We start from the raw sequence: 18,030 nt of genomic DNA, 5'->3' as shown, positions 1-18,030 counted from the left end.
TGGAATTGTGGGGTAATGGTGGTGTTTCTAAATATTGCTCAGGTCATGTTGAAACATTGCGACACGTGTAATACGTATATAGTTTATGTATTTCCAAACTGATGAATCTTATTGAAGAAATTGTTCAGGTCAATCTGACCAATATAATTAGACTGGCCACCAGCCCTTAAGTTTTTATGAAGGATTTCTCGACTGCATTTTACTACTAGCTTATCTCCCCCTAGTTTAGAACTTCTAGAATCAGACATCCAAGTGATCAAAATTATTAGAGTTAAAAAGAAATCTTAATTATTTTATATTCTAGAGACGGTGGCCAGTCTACAATATAATGTGTACCCCACATTTTTCTATAAATATTTATATTTGACCTTGACCTTTGCCTAAGACCATGTTACACAAATCCATTCAAGACATCCTCATGTACTGTTGACTATTGTACGAAGTTTGATCAAAATCCATTCCAAAATGAAGTAGCTAGAGTGAAAACAAAAGAGCTAATTTGTACAATTATGCATGATCAGTCAATTTATTGCTGATAGTGAATGACAAGGTGAATTTTACACACTTGTAGTACACTTATACCCACCAATATACATAACGACTATTGATTCACCTACATGAAGCCTTGGTTTCCTTCCCATGTCTGAGCTACCACATTTGTCCTAATAATTGCCCTGGCATCGATAAGCACATCCCTCCCCCCTCCTTTATCCTGGTGCAAAATCCCCTTCCCTCCGCCATGATTTACCAACTTACAAGCTAAAAGAACCTACTATGGCCATTTTTGGGGAAATTTGGAAGTTGTGCAATCTTTCTGATTTTCTCAAATCGTGTTACAAATATGTCAAAAAGTCAAGTCTAGACATTGCAAACAATGATCGGCTTTACATCTCTCAAACGTTCTTCCCAAAACTCTTCCAATTCAAAGGTTGGAATAGTTCATTATGAAATTTCAAGGGGTGAGTGAGTTCAATTGGACTTGCCCAGTCTTTGATTTGGTACGGTTCAAATGTGACTTTAGGGGTGAATAGGTTAAAGTGAAACCAGTGACTGTACACAGTGTGAATGGGAATCACAGGACAAGTCTGTAGCTGTCATTTGATTTCACTACAGATCTGACACACATTAAAAACGTTTGAGACAGCCATATATACTGCTAGTGACAGACACATAAATCATTCCCATCACTTACTATTGTACTTCCTCAAGTTTTTTTGCCTGCAGTAAATATAGGTGTAGGCACATACAAACAGATGTTATCTGCATGTCCTGTCCCCGAGTAACATATTTCTACTTAATCTCAATCTAATGAGTCTCATTTGTTTTGACTTTACTGTTTCATAATCCACATTAACTCATTCACCCCTGAAATTTTATAATGAACTATTCCAACCTTTGAATTGGAAGAGTTCAAATATGTCTTCAGGGGTGAATGAGTTAAAACATACATTATGTGACTGTATCACAACTTCTGACGATAAGTTTTAACACTACCTCCCAAATGTGTACCCTCTAGCCCCTGGGTATGAGCCCTCAAGATCTGACAAGTGCAGTATACTATGAACTATGAACCCTCTAGATCCGATATGTAGAAAGCTCTTGACCCCTGACCTCACTGATGTGTAGTATACTTTAATTAACCTCTGACCTCTCTTAAAAATGTAGGGGTGAATGAGTCAGCCTGTATGACCCTGATCCCTCTGACCTTTGACCTTCTTGTATTGTATACATTGACCTCAACTCTAACCTCTCAGGTTACTGTAGCATATGCCGACCTTGTATGACCTCTTGGATGACTGTATACACATAATGCTTCACCACTCTTGATGTGAAGATCATATTAACTCATTCACCCCTACACATTTAAACTGGACTTGCCCAGTCTTTGATTCGGTAAGGTACAAATGTGCTTTAAGGTGGGAATGGGTTAAGCTTATTGTGTTGGTAAGTTATCCTAGTCACCTTGTTACATGTACAGTGTACATGATTTCAGTCATAAATGACAAAATAGAACATCACAGTTACCATGGTAACGCATCATCAGATAGCAGCAGAGAGGTGGCAGGGGAGATTGGACCGTGTACGTCTTTGTCCCAAGGGGAAACAATATTCCTGTGATACAGTAGAGGGCTAGCTGCAGCATAAACATGTATAGCTATCCGATACAACATAAAAGGACCCCCACATTCTCAGTAAATCCCCCAGCGGTAGACAGAAAATATTGTAACTCCGGTATAGAAGGACAGTTAAAAGCTTTGTAGTGTAAGGGAGGAACAATAGTTCTAGATGGGTACTAACTTGTAGTATTTCATAAAAGATGACTGATATTTTTTTCGTCGCAGCTTCTCTGATGTTCATTTAAATACAGCTTATACACAGGTGGGTTCTCTGTGTGTACCCTTATCATCTATAATTTAATACAGAAATTATTCAAATTTGAATTCAGTTGTACACAGGTCACTGACGATCAATGAAATTATTTTGATGCTGGCCAGCTTCTTTAACCCTTTAATGCATGGTAGAGTCTACTAAAGTTACATAGGGGTGAAAGGGTTAATTTCCTAAAGCCACCTGTAGCTGTAGTATATATATTTCTATAAGCACCTTGTATTATATTATTGACGGACCAACATTTATTCGTGTTTCAATCAATGTATGTGCATATGTACACACCATAGTCTGATAATGAACTCTATCTTTCAGGTCAATAGTAAACAAAATCCTGTGATCAACAGTCATTTGACTAATAAGCACACAAATATGTATACAGCACTTTCTCAATTATACGTCCAGGGTCAAGATATGAAGATAAAGCTGCATTAACCCCAAAATTCTGGATAAACCTTGGAACGTTTATCTATAACAGGGAAAAAATGTCCCCTTTGCCCTTGGAAAATTTGGCTATAATTCTCAAATTCATAAAATTCCCAAATTGGAAGGTGCAATAATTATGATGGGCAATTTCTGGGGAAAATGGTGCAACTTTGCATTTTACTGCATGAAAAATTCCTAATTCCATGGACCCTGGAGCCAGGAAAGCAGGTGTCAGAAAATTTCTGTATAAATCGATATACGATTTAATATAAATCAAAACAAACTGCAATGAAATATCATAATAAAACAAAATAAATCTGTCTGAAATCTCTTTCTTTGGCTATACCGAGCAATGTTAACTAATTTATATATTAAACAATTGAAATTTAATTTTCTTTTATATAGGTGTATTTCTTTCTATATATCACACCTGTATTTCTAACATACTGCATTTCCCTTATGAAACTTTTGTGCACCTTGCCATTAATCGTGAATATTTATAAGTAATATATAAATATTAATGAGTAATAGCATGATTTATCCTGGACTTAACCCTTTCACCACTATAGACCGTAATGGACTCATCCATACCAATGCATGGTAGAGTCTACATAAAAGTTATATGGGGGTGAAAGGGTTAACTTGTGAACCTCTCTGACATATGTTTCCTGCTATCTTACGTAACGAGTAAGTTAATCAGAACAGACCATAATATTTGAGAACTATCATTTTAAGTCTCTGTCATGGCAGTCTTACACAGGTTAATTCTGTCTGTAATTATAATAGTTTATGAGTGGTTTCCGTTCCAGAACTTTGTTAAAAATTCAACTTTAATTTTTTTTCAAGTTTTTGTTCTTTATCAAATTGATTTCTTCTACCGACACCCTAATGTTCCTTTTCGTTAATTAAGGAATTCATTTTTAGACAATGTTTTCATGTACAATACATTTTTTTGATGAATTAAGCTACTAACTCTCCAAGAACACAAGTTAAATTTGAACTGATTTGGAACAAGAGGCTCAATGGGCCTGAATCGCTCACCTGGTATTAATCTCACACTTGTAATCCTAAAACTGGACTAAAATACAGCTACAGGCAAAATATCAAAATTCAAATGTTTGAATCAAAAAAATGTATTGAAAGATTTAAACATATGACCCCTGTGACCTTGAAAGTTAAGCAAGAATAGGAGTTAAACAAGACTTTATAGCCTTATATCCCAGTATGCTTCTGGCCAAAAATCATCACCCTAGGCCTCTTGGTTATTCAGAAGAAGTTGTTATCAGCTTTCAAACATATTTGACCCCTGTGACCTTGAATATAAGTCAAGGACATTCACTAGAACAAACTTGGTAGTCCTTCATCTCAGCATTTTACTGGCGAAATATCATCGCCCTAGGCCTCTTGGTTATTAAGAGGAAGTCGTTAAAAAAGATTTTAACATGTTTGACCCCTGTGACCTTGAATATGGGTGAAGGTCATTTATTTGAACAAACTTGGTAGGTCTTAAATCATCCCAGCATGCTACTGGCCAAATATCATCATCCTAGGCTTTTTCTGTTACTGAAAAGAAGTTCTTCGAAGTAAAAAGTTGACGCCGGACGCCGCACCATGGCATAAGCTCACTTGCCCTTTGGGCAGGTGAGCTAAAAATGGTAAACTTTATTGAAAATCTTACAGTTAGCCGTTTTTTGTATATTACCACCCACTTATTTATACCATTGACCCACTTTCCTTTTGATTCATGTTGACATTGTTCATTTCCATTAGAGATTCAATCAATCAATTTAAATTATCCATAAATTTTCTAAAAATCTTATCAGACAAAACAAGATATATATTTTTTTTCTGATCACATCACATTAATTTCTGTAGCATTTATAGCAGTCAATTCAAGTTTTTACACGCAAAGTTAGTCTAATTTGTTGCAAAAAAAAAAAAAAAAATCTGTTTAATATCTTCCGCCAGCAAATCTAAGAAAACTTGAAAAGAATGGCCTAAAAATTTTAGATTGGAAACAAAAAGATAATTTTTCACTTGGCCTGAATATACAAAAATATTTCCGGAGTCTTGAATTTGGAAATTACGGCTTAACAGGCTCTACTTGTGTCGATATGGAGCCATGATCATGCAGACATGTTAAACTATATGGTACAACCACCTCCTTATCAAAGATATGTACGGAATGTTCCATCTGCACATAAACTTCAGTAGAGATGGAAAAACCAACCCAAATAACTTTTTATACTTTAATTAAACACAAGGAATTCAGAAAATCAGTTGAAACAGATCAACAGCCATAAATTTAAATGAAGACAGATGTATTTGTGCTGGTATTAGTTTTTTGTGTTACATGTTTTCTTGACAAACCCACCTGCTGCGCAGACTTCGGCTTTGCGACGGTTGGTGCCGATTGTGATTATGGTCTAAATTCAAGCTTTCCCGGGAACCCGATTGCGACGCAGAGGCACGTAGGTTTTCCCTCGATCCAGACTTATTTCTTGAATTGAGAAAACTTTCCAGGGGCCCCATAGCCCTGGACCCAAAATTGAGGACTTCCATGGACCGCCATTTTTTTCCCAGCGGCATACTCTCACGATATGATAAAAAATATCACGCCACCAATCATTAACTTCCGTAGTATAGATAGACACCACTTTGAGAAACTCACCACAAATATATATTATAACTGAATGATTCACGACTACATTCCGGGAAAACACTTAAACAAACACATGATTTTCATTTTCCACTCGTTGAGATTTCTTTTACAGATCCTGGTTTTGATAAAATGTTTTTAAAATAAAACCACCAAGATTGATAAAACTTCCAAAAAGATCCACGCATTGAAAGAAATTACACACAAAACATCATTTTAAAGATCCACGTTTTGATAGAAACACCGGTAGTAGACATATTCACACAGAAATGCTTCAGCATGCTTAATGAGGTTAAAACCCTCCCCTAATAATTTCCCCCTATATACAACACACTGGAGACATCACACAATGGTATGCCCGGTCGCCATCTTCTTCTATTCCCCTTTCATCCTCCAGATCTTGTATCCTTCCACGGTCACATACTCCCCGTTAACACACCTGTGGAATTGCCACCACACCTGTCTAAAGCACACCTGTAGGACACCACACCTGACCTGTGGACACTTTTTCCACTACAGGGACACACATGTACAACCCTGGGGAGGGCCGAGTAAAACGTTTTAAAAGGTTGTCCCAGAGACTTGTGGCTGTCAGTGAGTCAGTGTGTGTGTAGAGTCGTCAACATCTGGTTCACATCCCCTAGTGTGTACATGTATGTATGCGGACCTATCACTGTATCTCCTCCCCAACACACTGTAGTGTGTGTGTGCCCAACATCTCCAAAGTTTATACACTGTCATATATACAAGTACACCAGCCTTCAGGAAGGGACGCATATATAATCCTATGGCAAGGAGTATATATATATCAACACCGGAGAATAGATATATTCGAGTATAGATACTTGAGTATCTATACTCAATTGAGTATAGACATATAAACATTTATGTATAAATATATATATCATTTTTCTGATTTATATTATATAATATATATATATATGGGTCAAAGAAGTAATATAGACGGTAAAATCCCATATAACACTGGATCCTAATGGAGGTATGTCTGTAGGATACGAATTACTTAAATATTATATGGGGCAAAGAAGTAATTCCAACAGTGTGGACAAGTTTAGGTTGTCAAATTTTCGGAGCGATCTTAAATGAGTTTTCATTTCATATGAGATTTTATGAAATGAGTCTTAGGAGTTTTTCTTTTTGTGAGCCTTGGCGAGCAAAAATTAAAACTTTGAGACGAGTGTATATATATACATAAATGTTTATATGTCTATACTCAAGTATCTATACTGTCTTGAAAAAGGAGTGGGCTGCTCCGAATATTCAAATTTATTTTGTCCACATTGTTGACATCCTTTAGTGTTCTATTTCATTATTCTATCATAGATATCTATAATGTGATACAGATACAGGATTATGAGTTAAGACAATAGAATATAGATATTCAGAATATATATAGACAGCAATGAAACGATTTTGAGGAATACTTTATACATACACGGGAACAGAGATATTGAAGCAATGTGTTCTTGAGTAAAGATACCGGACTATAAGTACGGACACAGGAACAGAGATATTGGGGTACGGAAAGTACGGACACAGGAATAGAAATATTGGAGTACGGAAAGTACGGACACAGGAACAGAGATATTGGAGTACGGAAAGGACGGACACAGGAACAGCGAGATTGAAGTACGGAAAGTATGGACACAGGAACCGAAATATTGGAGTACGGAAAGAATGGACACAGGAACAGAAATATTGGAGTACGCAAATTACGGACAAAGGAACAGAGATATTGGAGTACGGAAAGTATGGACACAGGAACAGAGAGATTAGAGTACGGAAAGTACGGACACAGGAACAGAGATATTAGAGTACGGAAAGTACGGACACAGGAACAGAGATATTGGAGTACGGATAGTACGAACACAGGAACAGAGATATTGGAGTACGGAAAGTACGGACACAGGAACAGAGATATTGGAGTACAGAAAGTACANGAACAGAAATATTGGAGTACGCAAATTACGGACAAAGGAACAGAGATATTGGAGTACGGAAAGTATGGACACAGGAACAGAAATATTGGAGTACGCAAATTACGGACACAGGAACAGAGATATTGGAGTACGGAAACTACAGACACAGGAACAGAAATATTGGAGTACGGAAAGTACGGACACAGGAACAGAGATATTAGAGCACGGAAAGTACGGACACAGGAACAGAGATATTGGAGTACGGAAAGTACGTACACAGGAACAGAGATATTAGAGTACGGAAAGTACGGACACAGGAACAGAGATATTTGAAAGAGATATAGACAAGAATGAATTGATTTTGAGGAACACCTTCCATTAACAGTCCTTTTTAAGGTGAAATAGAGGGTTTATAAAGGCCCCCTTCCCTTAGATAATTTCTGCTGATGTTTTTTCCTTAAGTTAATGCAAAAATGACTTTATTTTCCCAAAGTCATGCTTTTCATGTGTGATACTTTCCCAAAGTCATGCTTTTCATGTGTGATATTTTCCCAAAGTCACAATGCAAGGGCACATGTACAGGCCCCTGTGGAAAGGAGCTTGAAGAAGAAAATTTACTGACGAACAGAGTAGTGGAATCTTGAGATAGAGGAGTATAGAAACTGGATTCATTGGAATGCAGTTATATTGATTATGAGGAACAACTTTTTAAAAAAAATCAGGACCATGGTTAAAATTCTTATAAATATGCATAAACTCAGTTTAATATGGCGTCGAAATATTTCAACATCCCGTCTAATCCAAACATAACATTGTAATTCCATTCTTAACCAAAATCCGGAATATAGTGATATATTATAATTGTATAGAAATTATATATAGCGGACATCTAATGAATGATAATCATGATTTACATTCATTCTACGGAATTAATTCTCTATATTAGAATTCTCTATATTAGAACTTACACACTTTGTCGAGAAGACTATTCTTGGAATTGATTAACGGGAATGGATACAAAACATAATCTATCATCGTGACATCGGATCGTCTGCTCATGACACGAAAGTAAATTGAGTCACGGTTTTATCACGCTGCATGTGGTTGTTCCAAACTCTGAAATTCTTAAACAAGAGGCACAGAGGGTCTGTATCGCTCACCTGGATATTTGAGCAATCATGGGAAAATGTTCTCCATAAAAGTAATTTTGCAAAACTTTCAATATGTTGAGTCTTCTGGCTTTAAGAATGATATAAACTAAATGAAACTTTATACTACTTTATCCAAGCATGCTACTAGACAAATATCGCCCAGGGCCTCCTGGTAATGCAAAAGAAGTTGTTAAAAGGTTTTTTGACCCCTTTGACCTCGGAAGTAGGTCAAGGAAATTTATTTAGGGAAACTTTGTAGCACTCCATTCCAGGTTCCTACTGGCCAACTTTCATCACCTTGGGCCTTCTGGTTGTTCATAAGTTGTTAAAAGGATTTTATATATTTGATACCCGTGACATTAAAAGTTAAGTCAAGGTCATTTATATGATAAACATTTATAGCACTCTGTCCTAGAAAGCTACTGGCCAGGAATCATCACCATATGAGTCTTATTTATTCAAAAAGATGCTAAAAGCTTCGTACCAGGTGAGTTAAAAACCACAGACATAACAAACTTTTTGTTTGCAGTTATGTGAGTGATGAAACCTATTGCAGTTCAGTGATCAACCTTCAATTTATTTTCATTGGTCGTTTTCAACAGTTTTGCTAAAAACAATGGGTCTCGCAATGTTCAATTTCTATGAGTACAGGACTCGGGACTTGTATACATGTAGATTTATCACTGCAGTTATGGGAGAGTCATGATGAAACCTATTGTAGTTATTGAAGTGGAGCTGTAGAGCTCTGAAGGTATTTTTCTGTCTTACACCGACACATATGTGACATTCAGATCAGCACCCTAGTGTAGCCATATGTTACCACACATCACAAACATTAAACGTAGCCTTTTATCAATATTCATCAATAATACGCGACATCTTACACTATATGTAATGTTGATACAATGTTACGGGTAGGAACACCCACATTAGGTATATGTCCTGACTTTAGTTAAGGCAGTGTAACATTTGATCTCGGTACATTTATATATGCAGATTTTTACCTCTGCCCAGCATCCTCGATATCCAGGGGTTACGCTCACTTTTTCTCTCTGCATGCATGTCATATCAAAATCGAAGGTTCAGTGTGCACCTCCTTATGGATGAGACGAGAAGACTAGTTTGATCCTTTGATGTACATCAAAAGTATCCCGCGGTTGCCTAACGGTTAAACTTATTGGCTTTGGAGTCGGGCGTCGCTCCTCTGTAATCTTCAAAGGACAGGTATCAGCCTTAAGGTGATTGGTCAGGGTTTTTTACCCGACACCAATCAAATAGCTAGCCTCGTGTCTTCATTTTTGCTATGACATATTCCAGGGTTGCAGAGAGCGAACGTGAGCGTTACCCCTGAATTTCGAGGATGTCTAGATCTGCCCATATGTATATTAACAAGTTTTACTGTATATTTAAGCCAAAATGGAAACTTGTGCTTTTGTTTTCCCTAATTGTTTAACCTAATGCTTTCTTTTTTGTTTTTCGATAATTTTCTAATGCCAATTTTCAAAAATGTGCAAACAGCACTTGGTGCATATCCTTCTTACACACTGTGTCAGGGACAATACTTGAGATATATACATGCATGTATGCACCACTATTAGGTGACATCACACACCCTTGCAGGTCGGGGATATAGAAAATAATACACCTGCTTCACATAGTATTTCAGTGAGATAGCACTCTAAAGTCGGTGTCAGATTCCCATTATTGCAAGAAGGCTAATACACAAACATACCCCTCCAGCACATACACATTCATATATATAACTCTTTCACCCCTATGGAACTTTAGTAGACTCTACCATCCATTGATATGGATGAGTCCATTATGGTATACAGTGTAGAACACGGAGGCACATCCTTTAATGACTTGAGCTGTTAGTATACTAACTGAAGCCCAATGAAACCAAACCAAACTAAACGCTATAAAACAACATTTACGTAAGAAATTCACAAATTGTAGAAGAGGAATGTGAATTTTATTAAGAATAAAATCATTCTCAAAATATCTTTCACAGCAAGTCCTGTTACTCAGGCCAAAAATATTTACAGCTGGTTCCTAATACTGCCGTCACACCGGACTGGCGTCCTTACTGCGTCCTAAACTGTCATATTTTGGAGAACGCCGATGGTCGCATTGAGAACGCCAATGATTTTTCTAAAATAAATCCAGATTTCGAGTCAGCCGTCACACCGGAGTTCTGTGCCCTGCGATCTGTGTATGTACACGGCGTTCCCAACACGACGTTACCGCGTTCTTACTGCGTCCTTGGAGTTTCTATTGAGTTTAAACGGCGTCACTGCGGCGTCCATACGGCGATCAGCGGCGAACCCACTGCGTTCTTAGCGTTTCTACCGAGACCTTACCACGTGCATGGCGTTCCCACAGCGACTGCAGGGCGACCCAACGGCGTCCTCGCTGCGAGTATAAAACTCCACTGTTCTTTCGGAAAGCTTCATTCATTATTTTACTCTCATCCGTTGAGGTCACGCATTTTAACGTGTACACATTTTAAACTTATACGCAACGTTATGCCGAAAACCAGGGGCCGTGGGCGTGGGCGAGGTATAGCAGCCACGACAGCCTCAATATCTCCAGCACCAGCGTCGTCTCCTGAAAGGGACTCCAGCGTCGATGTAGCGGAATGATGATGGTGAGTACGAGAAATACACTGATAAAGATAGGATGGAATATTGGGTTTTATAGCTCTTCGAGGGCGAACAGTAGGAACGCGCTAGGAACGTAGTGCAAACTCCAGAGAAACGCAATAGTCGTAGTAGGCACACCGTAGAAACGCCATTAACGCCGAAGGGACGCATTGAGAACGTTGTAAGGTTGCGGACAATAGCTCATATCCCGAAATATCCGCCCTGACATCGCGGTAAGGACGCCATAGACGTGATGGGGTCGTGGTAAGAACCCCATAGACGTGGTAAGGACGCAGTAAGGTTGCCATTGGTTCCCCCGATCCTTTTCTCCGCGTTTACATGACGACTCTACCACGTCTGTACAACGTTCCATTGGCGTTGTTCGGGTTCCTACTGCGATGCTACGGTGACCATGGCGACCTCAGGGCGAACCCACGGCGTCCTGAGCCAGGACGCGCTCAGGACGCCGAACCTCGGCGTTTACTTTGAACATGTTACGGCGTCCTTGGGGTCCCCATGGCGTCTTGATGCGTTCTCACCACGACCCTACGGCGTCCATGGCGTCCCTTCTACGTCCTGGGTCGCCGTAGGGTCGCCGTAGGGACGCCGTAGGGACGCCAATCCGGTGTGACAGCTGTATTAGCTCAGGAAGAAGTTTTATAAAAACAACTTCCTGTGCCTTGACCTAGAAAATTTAATGCAATTCTATGTGTCCCAATATCATTTTCACACCAGGTCCCAGTGACAAGACAACACATTTTCACAGCATGTCACTGTGCCTAAACAACAATTTTTTAACAGCAAGTCTTGGTACAGACAAAAACAATATAAAGCAACTTCCTGTGCATTGACCTAGAAATGCAAGTTTAATGTAAGGCTGTGTTCCCAAAAAGAATCTTTACAGCAAGCCCCTGTGCCAAGACAATAAATTCTTACTGGGGGTCCCATGCCCAGACCCAGTATTTCTTTACAGCAGGCCCCTGTGCCAAGACAATGAATTCTTACTGGGAGTCCCATGCCCAGACCCAGACATTCTTTACAGCAGGCCCCTGTGCCAACAAATATTTAAAGCAACTTCCCGAGCTGAGACAACAAATCTTTACATTAAGTTCCTGTGCCCATTGCATAACAATTATTTATTGCTAGTCCTCTTTTGAACAAAAATCATGACTAGCTAATCATGCCCAACAAATCTTTTCAGGGCTGCACACTATGCCAAGCTGGCCGACCAGCCGATTAATTCTATGATTTTCCAGTGTCCAGCTGGCCATCTAGTCCATTCTTTACAGTAGGCCATAGTGCCCTGTAGATGAAGTCCATATTTTACAGCAGTTCACCACTGCACTGTACCTGAATGGCTAGCACAATAACCTCTGGGAGTCGCAATGTTTTAGTGCTTAGGTATAGCACAACACATGGCTAGCTACACTGGTAGCATATTCTACCGATCTACATAGACACAACAGTTTGCTCTGTATACAGGCTGCGTAAGGCTGGTTAAGTTACGTCAGCTGTGCCACTATATACGCCACTTGACGACTAGAAGTAGAATTACATGTTTTTTTTTAAGTGCTAATATTATGCAAACATGTAATATCATTGTCGGTGAGTGACAAGCAAGCGTCACGCTTATCTTAAGATTAAATACTATCCTATTTCTGTTTTAATTTTTTTGGTAATTAGCCTCAGTTTACATTTGGGTATTATGAGGTTAACTTTAATGTTGATTTAAATTATATTACATTATCGTGTATTCATGACAATCACTACCAGGTATATAATTAACACTAGATACCACCATTGTATTTGTACTACATACCTTTTTGTGGAGGAACATTTTGCTGTTAAATTACTTCAACAAATGTAATAAAAATGTATAAAACCAAAATAGCATTCAGTCCAATTGCTTTCCCTCCCCCCTATAGCTATCTCCTAGAATTTTGTATGCCTGAATCTATTTTTCCCTGGAAGTAATTTAGCAGATGAAACTCAGTTTTCCTTATCTGAAGTAAATTAAAGTCAGTTCTGTAATAAAACCTCAAATTTTTTGGTCAATATTAATCTTACACAATGAAAAATATGTCTGCATAATATTGTTTAAGTTCCATTTTTGGTATGTTATCCTAACTGTATCTCAATCATTAAAAACTTTTCCACAGAGATATATTTATATGCATTGGTCAAAGAGGTAGAAACAGTTAATTCCCATATAATACTGGATCCTTGCAAACGTATATTTGTAGGATACAAATTACTTAATATTGGGGCAAAGAAGTAATTCCAACTTTGTAGGCAATATGATGTGTCGTAAAATTTTCGGAGCAATATTAATGCGCTCCTTTATGGAGGCACAAGAAAAACACAGAACATTTACATTACATATAATGTATATTACATTGTTACCATATTGCTTACATTATTCTACAGGAACCTTTTCAAAGATTTATAAAACCAGAGGTAGGGGTGGGCCATTATTGGAAACAAACAACAAATTTTAAATTTGTGTATGTAATTATCAGAAACAAATGGCAAAAATTAAATAGCAAGAATTGTGTAATTGATCAACATAAACTTTATTAAATTTGTAGTACTCAAGAAACTATTGCAGAGGGTTTAAAAATTCACAAAAAGGAATTAAACTGGACAGTTGGGAAATTGAGGCCTTAGATGTAAGGTGTGAACTATTACATTTAAATTTTATATCCATCTTACGTAACTCATTCACCCCTGAAATGACAAAATGAACTATCCTAACTTTTGAATTTGAAGAGTTCATATGTGTCTTTAGGGGTTAATGAGTAAAAAATTCATTGTTTTCTTGTTGATAATCTGGGTATATTCTGACAGAATTAGAGGAGAGGAAATCATCCTTTATTTCCCATGGCAGATGGGGCCAAATTGCAGCTAAAAAAAGCACTAATTGTACTAAAGAGAAAGGGTTTACAATTTTTTATTTTTACTAAGACTTTCTCTTTCGTGTTTTTCTTGGTAATATTCTGCTCAAAATAACAAACTGAGTAGTCACTCCTCAGTTACCTCCCTTTACATTATCTACAGCTATGCCACAGTTACCTCCCTCCTACCTCTTTTAGAATTGAAAAGCCATGATAATCTACAGCAGTTATATATATATATGTCCCTTTTGAAACAGAAATTGTCCAAGCTACAAGACCTCTGAATTAATTAATAATTCTTAGTAATTGCTGAAAAACACATGTATTAAAATATTTTTTTGTCAAAAACAGCTAAAGCACCAAATTCTCAATCATACAAATTTCGTTAATCTGTCACATAATGACATTAAAAATATCTAAATGTGCTTTTTAGGAATATTAAAGGTATTTTCTAATCAATCATCTATTTATCAAATTTATAACCACAAGGTTTAGATAAAATACCTGTGCATATTTAACTGTTAGTTACTCTTTCATTAAATTCAATATTGTGGATTGCAGATCAGAGACCAGTTTCCCCAGGTTGCCTGCATGACCAGGTTGAGGCTATACAGCCTCCATTAACTTTTATTACCACTGAAGACCATAATGGACTCATCAAGATCAATGTATGGTAGGGTCTACCAAAGTTACCTAGGGGTGAAAGGGTTGAGTCAGGTCATTGTAGGAACCAGATCTCGAGACTTCATTTTACAATTCTGATCTATAGGGGAGCAACTAATCTTACTTAATCATAAAGAAAACTTCTAAAAGTCATTTAGTTTACACCAAGCCTTTCTAAATATGCAGTGTAGAAAAATAAGGGTAAAGTTGGACATATTTGGCCAGACAACCTTGTATCTTTAACTCATACACCCCTGAAATTACATAATGAACTATTCCAACTTTTGAATCGGAAGAGTTTAAATGTGTCTTCAGGGATGAATGAGTTAACCAGCTTCGTACAATTTTCATAACAAAACAACTTGTGCAAAAATTGCCTGAAGTAGTCATGTAACAGAACTAGACTGGGTTGATCACCAGCAACCAGCTGGTAGCTTAATTGTTCACAGCATATGTCTAGAGTGTGGATGGTCCTGGGTTTGAATCCCTGTCTGGCTGTGCATTTTTTCTCTCCTCTTTAGTTTGGCACCTAACGAAATATACCCACGGAAGGTTTGACAGGGTCTTGTGTGACTCAGGGTCAGAGACTTTGTTAAAGTATGGAGTAAAGGTAGCATAACTAGACTTGGTCAATCGTCAGCGACCGGATAGCTCAATTGGTAGAGTGTCCATCTCGAGTTTGGAGGGTCCTAAGTTCTGGCAGTGCATTTCTCTTTTCCAGTGGTGAATGTGACCTTTGTGTCTAGTATTGGTGAATGCTGGGTTGTCATATACTGTAAAATCATTTATTTTCATGGGTTGAAATTTTGTGGTTACTAGCTTGTTTCAAGGACATTACATTTCGCTGATTTCTGATTTCCCCCGATCTATATCATACCAAATTTATGTTTTTGTGGGGATATAATTTTGTGGATTCTTGTTATCCACGAAATAAACAAAATTTAATTTCCCACGAAAATTTATTATTTTACAGTATAGAGTAGCATTTGGGTGCTAAGGCTTAGAAAAAGGAGTGAGGAATGTTGGGGAACTGGACTGGGTCTAACGCCAGCAGTGAGTTTATAGCTCAATTGGTTACAGCGTCCATCTACAGAACTCAGAGGATTCCAGGTTCAAATCCTGGTCTGGCTGTGCATTTTTCCTCTCCTATTCAGTCAGAACTGTTACTCTACCATTGCAAAACTAAAGGAAATTTTACTATAGCTGAAACTAGTTTGTCATATAAAAATGCTATATGCACTCCTTCATATTTTTAGCAATCAGTATATTTTAAATCAATATCTTTTTTATGAAAACTATCGGTTTTTGAGGAAAATAAAGATTGATAAATGTGTGTTATTTGTCAAAAATTTAAATTTAACAATTTTACATGACAAAACTAAAATAGGGTGCTGCCTATTGATGTAGGTAATAAGGCTGTCAATATTAGCAGCCAGCAACACACTGATCCAATGTAACTTTGAAACATCCGCAATATGATGGGTCCATCTTGACGAGTTGATAAATGGTACGTATAGTCAGGTGAATCGTGATTGAGAAATAACTTGTGACATTTTGCAAATCTGTATTAACATTTTCCCGTTAACTTACCTGTAAAACTCCAACAATTATTGTCACCTTGTGCCTTAAATCCATTCACGTAAGGGAAGATAGGTAGTTTACCATAAACAGGCAACCAATCAGAATGTTATATGAAGACTGTGATTGTAAACAGCACTTCTATAAATACATGTTATTGTCAATATTATTGGCCAATATTACACATATAAAGAGCCGTTATAATAATAAGCAGTAATAACTGGCTTTCTTCGTCATCAACAAGCCACCGGTAATCATCAGTGTTGAATGCACATACTAGAGAGATCAAGTCCAACACATCATGCTATAATAAGCTATCTTGTGTGTATTTGTAATACTTTGACAGATCGTCGTATACTGGTGCATGTTGTACGTGCTACTTATCACCGGTAGTGTGTGGTCTAGAGTGTCACGCATCTAATACAAGCTTAGAATGTGATGTCAGCGAGGGCATGAATTCGTGTCCCACATGTTTACCCCGCCCTGTAGGGACAACACCCCCTCCCTCCCTATCTCTGGACCAGCAGCATGCAGGTCCGGAACACAGGAAGTGGAATAGGTGACAGACGGAATTGTTTACATAGGCCTGCCCGGCCAGGGTATGAACTTACTTGTCAGATATAGACATGGTCCCGGGTCTGTGTCTTGCCCCCGGTCACATCACAGAGGGCGTGGCCTCCCCTGGGCAGTCAATGTCCTCGAACCGTCAACCAAGCTTCATCAATCATAACATCTAGAATACACACCGATCTGGGGCACGTCCGACAATCCTGATCCGCTTACAAACACCACACAGACAACTTACACGTCACACAAAGTCCAAACACCGATTACGGATATGCTATTGTCTTCCTTATTGCATTAGTTTAACAATTTTGTCAATTTTATCTTTTCTGGAAGACTCCTCACCTCTGCTATTTTTTTTAGCCTCACAACATCTGCAAGTACCTGTTCTTCGTCCGCGGGAGTTATATTAACATAAAATCGTTCGGGCGCTTCCGGTGGTCATTACCGACACAAAATGTGTACAAAATAATGAAATATATAAGATTATGAGTTGTTTTTTATTCTACAAAAGCATACGAGCATTTAAATACGTCATCATTATGTTTTTTACGCGTTGTAATATATGGTGGAGCCATTTTGCACTACTTTTCACAGATTGCACAGAATGAATCTCTGACCATTCATTGGCTGAAAGCGAAAAAAATAAACAATCGACAAAAATAGAGCTTCAGCTAACAATATGACAAATCGTACAGGGCCTAAGGCAAGATACTAGTACGATCATAAGTTAAAAAGTGACGAAGTATATTTGCTTTACAATTAAAGCGAAAATGGTGGCGGCAACAGTTATGGTTTGTCACGGAAAACGTACATTACGCGTGTCTACTTTCATTTTACAATACACAGGCATTTTAGGGCAGCAGTGAGACAAATCCGCCCTATCTGGTTCTATCCGGAGCCAATGCATCGCATATGCCTATCAGTCATAATTATTACGTATTTACAACGTGGCAGTCATTTTTTTTTTAAGAATGCACGTTAGTGGATTTATAGCCTCGAAACGTTAATTGTTTGTGAAAGGTTAACGTATAGGTTGTAAATCAGTTTGTATATATATCACGGAATTAGATTATCTCAGTCCGTGGTATATATATATATATATATATATATATTCCATCC

General features: G+C 37.8%; 1 protein-coding gene across 15 annotated transcripts in view; it reads right to left on the bottom strand.

The window, feature by feature from the left end:
* The window catches only part of LOC110465684 (rho guanine nucleotide exchange factor 11-like), a 140,657-nt gene extending 123,211 nt beyond the window's left edge, over positions 1–17,446 (bottom strand). For 7 of the 15 annotated variants that reach the window (XR_002464641.1, XR_002464640.1, XR_002464639.1 and 4 more), the window contains exon 1: positions 5,189–6,161. Coding sequence is in view for 12 of the 15 variants with exons in the window: in XM_021521651.1 (XP_021377326.1) it covers positions 5,189–5,403 (215 nt within the window). In the remaining 3 variants the exon portion in view is untranslated. Of the gene's footprint in view, positions 1–5,188; positions 6,165–16,955 lie in introns of those variants that run through there. The other 8 variants (XM_021521655.1, XM_021521656.1, XM_021521659.1 and 5 more) reach the window with 6 other exon arrangements.
* Positions 17,447–18,030: the final 584 nt, after the last annotated feature.

This window comes from Mizuhopecten yessoensis, unplaced genomic scaffold (assembly GCF_002113885.1).
Source record: "Mizuhopecten yessoensis strain PY_sf001 unplaced genomic scaffold, ASM211388v2 scaffold11097, whole genome shotgun sequence".
NCBI lineage: Eukaryota > Metazoa > Mollusca > Bivalvia > Pectinida > Pectinidae > Mizuhopecten > Mizuhopecten yessoensis.
Note: the sequence above shows the minus strand (reverse complement) of the source record. Positions and strands in the feature narration are given on the sequence as shown.